This window comes from Diabrotica virgifera, chromosome 8 (assembly GCF_917563875.1).
Source record: "Diabrotica virgifera virgifera chromosome 8, PGI_DIABVI_V3a".
Taxonomy (NCBI): Eukaryota; Metazoa; Arthropoda; class Insecta; order Coleoptera; family Chrysomelidae; genus Diabrotica; species Diabrotica virgifera.
Window position 1 is genome coordinate 76,347,507 of NC_065450.1, and position 13,237 is coordinate 76,360,743.

Below are 13,237 nucleotides of genomic sequence, written 5' to 3' on the forward strand. Positions count from 1 at the left end.
ATGAATACTGTATTTAAACACCATGTACGCCGTCTTTATAAGTACTTGGAAAAAGTCCTAAAGATAGGTCTAGAAATCAAATTGATTCTTCTTCTTAAAGTTCCGCTCCTATCGGAGATTGGAAATCATTCTGGCAATTATAATTTTGTTGGTTACGCGCCGGAATAGTTCAATTGAGCTGCATCCAAACCATTCACGAAGATTGCGTAACCACGAGATTTTACGTCTTCCTACGCTTCTTCTGCCTTTGATTTTGCCCTGCATTATATTCCTTAATAGTTCGTATTTTTCACCTCTCGTGATGTGCCCCAAGTATTCTAACTTCCTGATTTTTATGGAATTTAAAACTTCCATTATGTTCGAGCACTTGTGCGTTTGTTTTACGATCTGTCCATGATATTTTCAGAATACGTCTATAACACCACATTTCGAATGCTTCCAGGTTTTTAATGTTGGATTGTTTTAGTGTCCATGCCTCAACACCATACAAAAGGGTGGAGAAAATATAACAACGAAGCATTCTTATCCTCCAAATAGCAAATTGATTACATCCTCCTTAATATTCGCTGGAGATCATCAATCGAAAAATCAGATCAAAGTTTAACCTTATAGCATCCAACAAACGGAGATAGAACTAAGAAAGAAGGAAGACCTTCAAGAAGTCAAAAAAAGTATGACCTCTATGTGTAACAGTACATCACAAGAAATATGGAAGACTATTAAACATTGTGTAACCATATAGGCCTGGATCCCGCGTACCAAAAAAAGTTGATTAATACCAAGCTGAAAATTTAAGTCTTAAGCTGAAGTCTTAACAGCTAAAAAAAACTAATATTCTCTTATAACTTTTCCAAAGATCCATATTTTTTTCACTGAATCTCGCCTAAGGTTGGACCAGTGGGAAAAGTTATTTATACACACTTCCAAAATTGTTTATACAGTAGATTGTCAGAATCCACGTCTATGGTTAATACTTAAAAACTGGCATCACTAAAAAGATCATAACAAGAAAATACAAAAAAGGTCAAAAAGCGAAATAGGCTATTGATTATGTACTATAGAAAGGAACTACAACGTTAACGGAGTTTTATTATTTCATATGGTCAATGAATCTCTATATGTGAAAAAACCGCGGAGTGCTACCATTTAAAGGGGTGCGTTTTTGAGAAATGGGTGAATTAGTCCCTGGGCACAGGTTACATTAGGGTGAGTTCTATGCACTTTTGGTATAAACACGTCTACATAAAAATTGTTCCTGGTTAAATTCCCTATCTAAATATAACTTTTTGAAGTCAAAGATACTTTTTTTTTACAAAAATATATTCAAAAGAAAAAGCACAAAGAAACCCAAAAGAAAGAAATTTTGTTTTTTGTCCCATAACTTTTGTCCACGGAGATATAGGTATAGACATTTCTTCACAGAAAAAAAACTTACACATTTTGTCTTTAAAATGATGTTTAGTAGAGGTCAGTAGAATTTACAGTTTTCGAAATATGATTTTTCAAATTTCGCCACTCACAGCAATTTTGGGCAATTTTTCTTGTTAATTCGCAAATATTGTTCTGTAACTTTTTCTACGTAACTTTAGGCATATGCAATGGTACATGTAAGAGGAATAGAAATCAATTACCTTTAAAATGTTCTACTGTATAATGTTGTACGACTTCTTTTAAAGAGATTATCTTTTTCAAGACTTTTAACGAGTTTTTATATTTTTTACGATTGTTTTTTAAATTTGCCATTATAACTTTTTTTTCTACATTTAGATATAAAATATTTTAATATAAAAAAAGAAAGCTTATTCTTTTACTTTAAAATGGTGTATTATAAAAAATTCTAGGATTATTTTTGAAAAAATATGCTTTTTCAAAATGTAATAAGTACTTGCAACGATTTTTGATTTTAGGATTATTTTTTAAATTCCTCATTATAACTTTTTTATGTGATTGTGTGTTATGATTGAATCTTATTTTTTATAGGTAATACTTTGGATCCACTTCACTCGGCCGGGCAAACTTCAAAATATGGATTAATTCCAATATTTACTGTCAAAGCTACTGCACCACAAGCTTTGCTTGAAAAAATAGCATGTAAATGTACCAAAGGATGTACAAAAAACGGTTTTAGGAAGATAGGAATTAGTTATTCAATATTCTGCAAAGGGTGCATGTGCATGGGTACTAATTGTGGGAACTCTAAGATAACCGAGGTGTCAGAAGAAGATATTGAAGCTAATGCTAAAGAAGAGATGGACTTTGATTTTGAAATTTTTTTAAATGTCAACGTTTAAATAATTTTAACTAAAGTGATGTTTTCTAAGACTAATGTTTATGTAATTTTTGTAAAAGAAAAAAAAGTTATAATGAGAAATTTCAAAAATAATCGTAAAAAATGTAAAAAATAACATTTTTCTATATTTGGCATTATATAATACATAATAACTATATATAATATAATATTATATAATATATAATATATTATATAATAATATTATTTTATTTTTATATTATATTATATTATAAAAAAATCATAAAATTATAAAAACTTGAAAAACTATATTCTCTTTAAAAAAAGTCGTACAACGTTATGAAGTAGACCATATTAAAGGTAATTGATTTCTACTCCTATTACGTGTACCATTGCATATACCTAAAGTTACGTAGAAAAAAGTTACAGAACAATATTTGCGAAATAACAAGGAAAATTGCCCAAAATTGCTGTGAGTGGCGAACTTTGAAAAATCATATTTCGAAAACTATAAATTCTAATTACCTCTACTAAACAACATTTTAAAGAAGAAATGTGTAGGTTTTGAAAAGCAATGTTTATACCTATATCCTCGTGGACAAAAGTTATGGGACAAAAACAAAACTTCTTTCTTTTGGGTCCTTTTGTGCTTTTTCTTTTGAATATATTTTTGTAAAAAAAAGTATCATTGACTTTTAGAAGTGATATTTAGATAGAAAATTTAACCAGGAACAATTTTTATGTAGATATGTTTGTACTAACAGTGCATAAAACTCACCCTAATGTAACCTGTGCCCAGGGACTAATTCAGCCATTTCTCAAAAACGCACCCCTTTAAATGGTAGCACTCCGCGGTTTTTTCATATATAGATGTCCATTGACCATATGAAATAATAAAACCCCGTTAACGTTGTAGTTCCTTTTAGCTATCTTATTTTGAATATAATCAATAGCCTAAAAGACGATGTTTGTACTGTTACAGTTACAAAGCTTCTACAAAAATATATCAGTTCCCACCTCTATACATCGTTTAGTTTTTGTAAAAAGTGGCAAGTTCGTTATTTTGAAATACCACTAATATCTAATTTGTCTTCATTTTTCTGTTGTGGCAAGCAGTCGTTTGTGAGAAGATCCATTGTACAAGGGTTTTGGTTTTGGTTTTGGATATTTGATTTTGGTATTGGAGTTTTGGATTTTGGATTTGGGTCTTATGGTTTTTGGTTCTGGTTTTTGTTGGCTTTTCTGCATATTCTCCGTACCTGGAAACTTTCCGTTTCCTCATAGTAAATAGGTTTACTTTGGATGCTGCGATGTTCTCCATCCATCATTCTCATCTAAAGTCTTCAGGAAGACTTTATCCAGGATTTTCTATAGCTGATGATCAAAGAGCGGTAAAATATATATTTCAAATATTCCGTTATGTTATTTTTGGGTTTATTTAAATTTCAATGAACAGTACAAACTTAAAAATTGATAGGTTATTATATTTTTAAACTATCAAATCTCACTAGGACTTTTTATTTTCAATTATTTACCAACTATATGTATCACATTGTAACATTGTATATTTTCTTTTGTATATTGTACTATTTGTGAAAATTGTAATAAATAATTTAGTAAAATTTGTTTTTGCTTATTACATATTTTTTTCCAGTTTCACTTCAAAGGGTAGTTGGTTTAGGATGAAACAACATAAATTTTATATTGGGAAAGTTTAGTTAATCTATATTCTATATAATTGATTGATTCGACCGTTACTTGATGGAAGTTCATTTTATCTAACAATAAAACACTGAAAACGTTTGTTTTGTATACTTCCACAAAATTTATTATAACTATGTGACTACACATAAATCTTGCATAAATCAAGACTATTTTGAATTTAATAATCAAATATACACAAAAAACAGTGCAGGACTTATTATGGCCAATCCTCTAAGACTCTAAGCCCATTGCTATTAGATATATTTATGAACCAGCTTGAAACAACAATTTCTAAACATCCCGTATGTAAACAGTTCTTATATTGGTGGAGATACGTGGATGATATACTAGTATGCTTTACATGAACTAACAGGCAACTTGATCAATTTCTATCATACATTAATTCACAATATGGTAATATTGAATATGGTAATGGATAGTAATATGGTAATATTGAATTTACAATAGAAACAAAACAGAATAAGTCCATAAACTTTCTATACCCTATTCCACGAGCATACGACTGTGTTGGATTATCTCGACAACGAATATTTTATTGTGCAAAATATGAAGAACGAAAGTAAATTGCAAATTACATTGTTGTTTATTGGAATAATTATTACAACCATTTACTTTCGTACTTCTTATGTTGTACACTAAACTATTCGTTGTCGCGATACTCCAAAACAGTCGTATATTCGTGGAATGAACCATAGATTCCAATCCATAGAACCAATTACCAGACTACACAACAAACATGAGTTCTCCGTATATCATAAACCTACTCATACTGACACAACTATACACAATTCATCATCCCATCCTACACAACACAAATTAGCAGCCTACCATAGTATGATACATAGACTGACAGAAATTCCCATGTCAAAAAATAGCTTCGAAGTAGAACTGAACATCATTAAACAAATAGCAGTAAACAATGGCTATAACGAACAAACAATTAATAAAATTTTATACCAAAATCTCCATAAGAAAGTCCTGAAATTATTCTATCCACCACCACAGAAAGAAACCAGTACCTTCTGCTCTATCACATATACTGGCAAGGTAACAACAAAAATAGCCAGATACATAAAAAAAGAAAGAAATAATACCAGCTTTCAGAACTAACAACAACTTAAGCAAATATATTAAGAACAATAAGAGCCGAAAGAGAAAACAACTACAGAGTGGTGTCTACAAACTAACTTGTGGTGAGTGTCCGAAAACTTACATCGGTCAAACTGGCAGAACCTTTGACAAACGGATAGCAGAACACAAAAGGGCTTTCAACAATAGAAAAACAGACACTTCTACATACGCACTTCACCTTCTAGATCATAATCATTATTTTAATGAAGAGTTTCAAATTCTGCGTATTCAAAATAAAGGCCTTAAGCTATCTTTATTAGAATCTATGGAAATTAATAAATTGAAAAATACAGATATAATTCTGAATGACCAACTCGAGACAAACAGCTCCTCGCTCCTCAACCTCTTCAGTTAAAGGCTTTAAAAAGGCAAACACATAGTAAACTAAATCACTTGAGAAAGGCACTCTCGAAACAGCTGTAGTCACATAGTTATAATAAATTTTGTGGAAGTATAAAAAACAAACGTTTTCAGTGTTTTATTGTTAGATATATTCTATATATTTGTTAATTTGCTGAAGAGTAAAACTGTCGCCCTCCATTTTAGTTTGTTCAGGATCTCTGTCTGTTTTTATTTATCTAATTTCTGTTTTATTCTTCCAGCTCTCCTTCTTTCACGCCCAAATTATTTCAGAAAGTAATCTGTTTTAATTTTATTCCTTTTTCTGGCTCTCGAATCCCACCTACTTTTTAGTCTCTTGTTTTTCGAGCTTACTTAGCCGGTCCTCTATTCTATTCTTCTTCCTCTCTTCGTCTCTATTCTACACTTTTCTTTTCTTTATTTCAAATTACATACTAATTTCGACTATCTTTCTTTTTCAAAGCCGAGTTTAGTGTAGCAGTACCTAAACGTATAATTTATTGACCCTTTATCACAAATAGATAAAATGTAACTGTCAAGAACAATAGACAAACAATATACCACTGAAATGGTTAGCAGTATTTGAAAGCACTCGACAACATACCTATTGAAAATAATTTTAATCAACGAATGTAATGTTTTATATTTAAATGATTTCAATTAGCAGTAAACTAAATAGAACTGAAGTTATTTAATTAATGTCCGAATGAAATAAAACAGGCAGAGGCAGCTGAGTTGGTAAAATTGAAATGTCCCTTTTAGACTCTAAACCGTTCTAAAGCAATGTTTACGCTGTAGGTGGTAATTTTGTTGGTGTAATCTGCGGTTCCAGCTCATGATGATTTTCAATCAGATCGGTTTTGATGTTTACACTTTAATTCAGAGTTTCGTACGCCCAATTAACTGCGGATATAATTAAACACAGGAATTTATAAAGTTCTACTATGGTGAAAACCTATTTATTATTAAAAAAAATTGTTAACTAGTCATTTAGAGTGCCACTCTTATTACAATATCATCTAAATATATTTGATCAGGTGTATGAATCAAATACTTACGTTAATGTTAGTTAGACTTGTATTTCGAGGATGTTAGAGTAACAGGTGACAATTTCACGCACAACTCATTCTTGGAGTCATATATGTTAAAATGCATTGTGTAAATGACTAATTTGTCAAAATGTGTTTTAAAACACAATCTACACATAAGAAAAAGACAATTACAAAACAGTTTAAAACCACGTGTGCAGGCTTTAGTTGATTAAGCTTAAGTTAAATATCATTTATGGGCATGGCAAATGACACTACTTCTTCTTCTTCTTTTTCTTATGAAAAGTATTATTAATAAACTAGACATCAAATTTACCGAAATGGTTATAAAATAAATAGAAGTAATAAGTTCTTGATTAATGTCACTCCTTTTGTTGATTGAATTAGAATTTTGGTAGATTTCTAAAAACATTCTCTTGGTATAGTTGGACTCTGTAGCCAAAACTTTAACTGCGTCATAACTAATTATCTGATGTTCTTTGTTGACATGTTCTGCAAGAGCAAACCTTTCGGGGTACAACCTACAATCACTCTTGTGAGACACTAAGCGACTACCAAGAGTACGTGCAGTTTGCCCGATATATATTCGATTACAGTTGTTATAAAGAATCTGGTAGACAACGTTGGAACAATCTTGAATGTCATTTATGTCTCTAGAGACAAGAAAACATTTTACTTCTACTAACTTTTTAACTTTAACTTTTAACTTTAACTTTTTGTAACTGTAACTTTTTGTCAAAACTTATTTATTTATTTTGAAAAAAAGTATTAACGAGTATTTTTTTAACAGCCAAAAACGAAACATCAACGTCCATTCGGTTGGGAGAGCAACGATTTTACATTGAATCCGCCTCCTCCTCCTCCTGGCTACCGTTTTGGAAGCTTGCCATACAGCCATTGCGTCTACCCTATTACCTCACCTACTAGGATGCCTCCTAGAACTGTGCCTACAGCTGTAGAAAGACATAGAGAAGTTAAAAGGTAAATATTTTATTGAAATTTACTTACTACTACTGTACTACGCTCAATTTTAAATCAAACTTACTGTAAATGTATTTACATTAAATAATCATTTCGTTGTAAAACGAAACAAGAGCCGTATTATATTTTAGTTTTTTCAGAGAGCATCAAAAGCACCCTAACCGGTTTCAAACCTTATTAGGTTCTCATCAGATAGTGGACCTAATAAGGTTTGTAACCTAAGAATTTGAGTATCTCTGAACACAATGAAATTAATAGACACTAAAATCTAAATAAAGTTTTGTTTTTAATATTATTTAATTATTTTATTAAAGCAAAACTTTCTCTTGTTTTTAGCAGATGTCGCCACGACATCCACACCATCATGTTATTTCGTTGTGAACCGATACTGGCAGCCCGAATTCTAGTTTGTTCAGAGATAATCAAATATGCACTCTCTGACGATAACCTAATAAGGTTTTAAACGGGTTAGGGTGCTTTTGATGTTCTCTGAACAAACTAAAATATAAGGCAGCTCTTGTTTCGTTTTACAACGAAATGATTATTTATTTATGTATAATCCAACCTATAGTACATAAATTACTAATAACTGACCGTAGCGATGGCGGTCGCGAATTCAATGATTTTTCCCATCCAAAAAGTGCACAACGTCGCTAAAGAAGTTTTCACTTCAAAATTAGATAAATCAATTTGAAATTCTGAATTGTTCCTTGATCTAAGGGCTAGTAATGTAAGGTGATATTGGGGGACAGGAAGACTTTTTTGACATTAGTTCTGACTCTGACAATAGTGATGTGAACGAATGTGAAACTCCAAAATCCACTTTATCTAATATACGGACGTAGAAAATTATTTATTGTGTAAAAAAAAAACAATAGTGAAATTTTTATGGATGTGTCTCGAATTTTACTTAAATATGAAGCTGAGGTTCTTAAAATAAACAAAATTCCAAATATCTTTTATGTATTTGTGGACTGCAAAACTTGCTAATAACGACCACCTTTATATAACATTCAATTGATCTTTCATTTTTAGTGACCGTTGTTGACAGATTTTACTGTATCTTACAGTAATATAATAGGTAATGTTTGTTTTTGTTAATTTTTAGACACGGCAGTGAAGACAATCTCTCTAGTGATTTGGATGAAACCCCAGCCTTACGACCACTTAGCGAGTTAGCAGACGATGAACATTTTTCTGATGATTCTTTAGAAGGAATATTACCTCCTCCACCACCACCTGCTTGTAATAAAAGAGCCAGTATTGCTTGGGAAGTACCCTTAGATGATGAAGCTCTGCTTACTCCAGGTAAGTTAACTAAGGAACCAAACATAATGAGGTTATTAAAAAGTTACCTACACAGACCGGAATTTTTCCCAAAATATTCAGTATGATGATGATTATTCCAATCGTGTTATAATTGCCCAATGAGCATTACGAATTGCAGTATTACCTACTTAAATTACTACTGTTTCTTAAAATTAAGAGCTGACCCTACAGCGTCTTTTATATTAACTAGCAAGGTAGTGCACTATTCTAACACGCACACACGTACAAGCACTATGGTATGTTTTTCACTATCACTCAAACTAGATCAAACGGCCTTGTCCTCTTCAATCTTGTATGTTGCCCAGTACTATAGAGGAGCTGGATTGGCTCAATGTTCTTGTCATGAGTGTCTTGTCGTTGCCGTTGACGTCTTCTCGTTGCTCATAACTTCCTGCCATCTTCTTGATGATTATATGTACAGTTACCATTCCTCCTTATGGACGTCACTGCTTGCCACGTACCAAGAAGCATCTACAATGTTTCTTAGTATTTTGCTCTGGGATTTTTGTATTATTGTCATATCGTTTGGTCTAGTACACTCCATACTGGGCATCCATAAATCCATAGAGGCCTCTCACCTATTGAGTTATTTGGATTGACAGAGTGGAGTTTCTTTTAATTAACCAATACATTTTTTATACCTTATATTAGTTCTTCCCTTTTTTTCTTCATGTGAGCCTTCTAGCTAGTTTGACGTCTAATGCTATACCTAAATATTTTGCAGTGTTTGCATATGGTACTTGGTTATTGGTGATTATAAGTGGTACCTATATATTGTATTTTTTTATTGATATAACATTCAGCCTGATTTACCATTTATGGATTTGATTAAGTGCTATTTGGACCTTGTTGGTCCCTCTTCACTAGTCGTCCGTAGCCATATCATCAACAAAGGCAACTGTGTTGTCTTCCTGTGTAAGTATATCACAGGTGTATAATGGGTATATGACCGGACCCAACACCTACCTTATGGAACACCTGCTCTAATTTTTTTAAATCTGGAAAACAGTCTCAATGCTTAATTCTAAAATGCCGTTCATTTATGTACGACTGTAAAAGTTGTGAGTACTGTTTCGGCAAAAAACTGCTTAACTTATGTATTAAACCTTTATGTCAGACTTTAACGAAAGCCTCTGCAGCATCAAAGAAGACAGTTGAACTGACTTTCTTTGCTTTTAGCGAGCTTTAGATAATATCAGTGATTTTGTGCACCTGGTCGACTGTTGAGTGCTTATTCCTAAAACCCAAATTGATATGTCGGAATCAGATCTTTTGCTTCAATGATTAGTTTAATTATATTGAGAAGTTTTTCAAAAAGCTTTAATGTCACATGGAGCAGAGATATCGGTCTGTATGACGAAACCTCATTTACTGGTCTTCCTGGTTTAGAAATCATAATGAGTTCGGTCATTTTCCATATCATTGGTATAGTTTTAATCTAAATACAGCATTAATTAGGTTGGTGTAATTGTTAACCTGGAGCTTTCTTTGGGTTAATATTTTCCTTTATTTCTACAAGCACTTCTTTTAATGTGGTTAGTCGAATTTCTTCCTCTAATTGAACAGGTTCCTCCCATCTTTCTTCGGCTTTTTGACATGCATTTAGTTTAAATGTATTTTCAAGATATCTAGCAAAGAGCTCTGCTTTTGACTTTTGAGTCAGTTTCCATTTTCTAGTTTAATAGGCGGAAAGTAAGTAATAACTATGTTCAGTCTTTTAGTAGCTTTCTTCAAAACTAGAGTAGGTCTTCAAAACTATATGGTCGCCAAAAAGAAGCGAAAGTAGCAGTAGCAAAAGCTAAAGCAGAAGCGTATTCAAACCTATACGATCAACTTGATACCAGGGAAGGCGAAGCAAAGATATATAAAATAGCCAAACAGAGAGCAAAGAATGCAAGAGATTTTAATCAGATTAAATGTATCCGAGATGAAAATAATAAAATACTAATTCACGAAAAGGATGTCAAAAAGAGATGGAGAAATTATTTTGACAGTCTATTAAATGAAGAATTTGACAGACAGTCTGTGGAGTTAACGGAGACAGTAACAGCAATGGTTACCAGAATAACAAACGAGGAAGTGGCTCAAGCGCTTCAAAAAATAAAGAAAGGAAAAGCAGTCGGACCAGATGATATTTCTGGGGAAGTATGGAGAACATTGGGGGAGACAGGAACAAGTTGGCTAGCAGGTCTATTTAATAGAATTATGGAAGTTGGACAAATGCCAGACGAATGGAAAAGCAGTATATTAGTACCTGTCTACAAAAACAAGGGAGACATACAACAATGCACAAACTACAGGTCTATAAAACTACTTAGCCACTCCATGAAAATATGGGAGAGAGTAATTGATAGACGGATACGTGAAGAAACCGAAATATCCGATAATCAATTTGGCTTTATGCAGGGCAGATCAACAACAGATGCAATTTTCATTGTAAGGCAACTGATGGAAAAATACAGGAATAACCAACGCTCATATGGTATTCATTGATCTTGAAAAAGCATATGATAGAGTTCCTCGAGAGGTTCTGTGGTGGGCACTCAATAAGAAAGGAGTCCATGGCGAATATGTAAAGATTGTGAGAGATATGTATGAGGCAGTAACAACTAGTGTTAGGACAGGTGTGGGAGAGACTGATAAATTTCAGGTGAAAGTATGATTGCAACAAGGCTCGGTGCTTAGTCCTTATTTAATCTCATTAATTTTGGACCAGATAACAGCGAAACTACAGCGTAGTATTCCATTGTGCCTAATGTATGCTGATGATGTAGTGTTAATAGGAAATGGATAATGTATGCTGATGATGTAGTGTGAAAGAGATTTAGAACAAAGACTGGAACAGTGGAGACAAGCTCTGGAGGAAAAAGGTTTAAAACTTAGTATTACAAAAACAGAGTATTTGGAATGTTCATTTAAAGATGGAGTTACTACAAATAAAATGGTATCTTTGGATGTTGAAATGATTGTGAAAAGTAATAGTTTTAAGTACCTAGGATCGGTATTGCAGAGTAATGGAGAAATAGATGGAGATGCATGCAGTAGAATTAGGGCTGGATGGATGAAGTGGAAAGAAGCGAGTGGTGTGTTGTGTGACAGAAAAATTCCAATGAAACTGAAGGGAAAATTCTATAAAACAGCCATAAGACCGGCTATGATGCACGGAACTGAATGTTGGGCAGTGAAAAAGAAAGAGGAACAACGAATGCATGTGGAGGAAATGAGAATGCTTAGATGGATGAGTGGAGTGACAAAGAAGGATAAAATTAGAAATGAGTATATTAGGGGAAGTCTAGGTGTGGCACCAATTGATGCCAAACTGAGAGAGCATAGGTTAAGACGGTTTGGTCATGTTCAACGTCGAGATGTTAATCACCCAATACGAAGAATAGCTGAAGTGCAGATTCCTGGAAGGAGTAGGAGAGGAAGACCAAAGAAGACCTGGGGGAGACGATAAGGCAGGACATGTTGGTAAAGGGGATTAACATTGATATGACCCAAGATAGAATTGTGTGAAGAAATGTAATTAGGGAAGCCGACCCCGCATAGGGATAAGGCAAAGAGAATGATGATGATGGAGTCTTTTAGTAGCTTTCCATAATAAATAATCAGTGCTACCATCTGTTAACTCCTGTAAGAAAGAATATTAATTGAATAATAATTGCAAATTATTCAAAAGCATTGAAAGCATTGAAAAAAATTACATTGCGAATTATTCAAAAGCAATTTATTAAATGAATCTTAATAATACTTAAAAGTTATTGTACTAACGTTATAAAAATGTCTAAAATATCTACAAAAACTTAACATTGCTAATAAGTATTCTAAGAGTAAAAAGAAAATTCACCATTTTTATGACTAATAAAAAAAATATTAAGGCATTAAGGGATTAATACATTAATTTATTAATTAACGATGCTTGAAAATCTTCTTAAAGATTAAATTTGTTCCTCTGTGGATAAGTTAATTGTCCAACAAGGATTTTTTTGGAACAAAAACATTGTAAGATTTAACTCTTTATGGTCGTCTTTATTACTTCTCCTTTCATCAAACAGGAACAGCTTACTTAGTTACGTTTTTATGTTTTGTACGTGGTTCTTAAAACATCAGAAATTACGGTGTCCTACATTTTCACAAAAATTGTTATTTGTAACAGTCACATAACTATTTGTTTCAACGTGTCTTTTTGTAGTAACTTATTCTAGCAAACTTTTATTAAAATGCACACATATTATATAAAATTTACTTTACTGAAATTTTCATCTATTTTTCTTATCACAGGAAAGTTAAAAACAGTTAATAGATTTTATAAATTAATCTCTTATATTAATTGTACTTCATATCTTACTTCTGTATTGCATTTAGTTCATAGAGGCCAATTGAAAATAAAAAAAAACCCAAATATAAAAAAACG

The 13,237-nt window shown here is 32.3% G+C and overlaps 1 protein-coding gene across 1 annotated transcript in view; it reads left to right on the forward strand.

The window, feature by feature from the left end:
• The window catches only part of LOC126890184 (uncharacterized), a gene marked incomplete at its 5' end in the record, with an annotated part of 88,972 nt that overhangs the window by 33,102 nt on the left and 42,633 nt on the right, over window positions 1–13,237 (forward strand). The window contains 2 exons of the mRNA XM_050659039.1: window positions 7,304–7,494; window positions 8,603–8,802. Coding sequence (XP_050514996.1) covers window positions 7,304–7,494; window positions 8,603–8,802 — 391 coding nt within the window. The remainder of the gene's footprint in view (window positions 1–7,303; window positions 7,495–8,602; window positions 8,803–13,237) is intronic.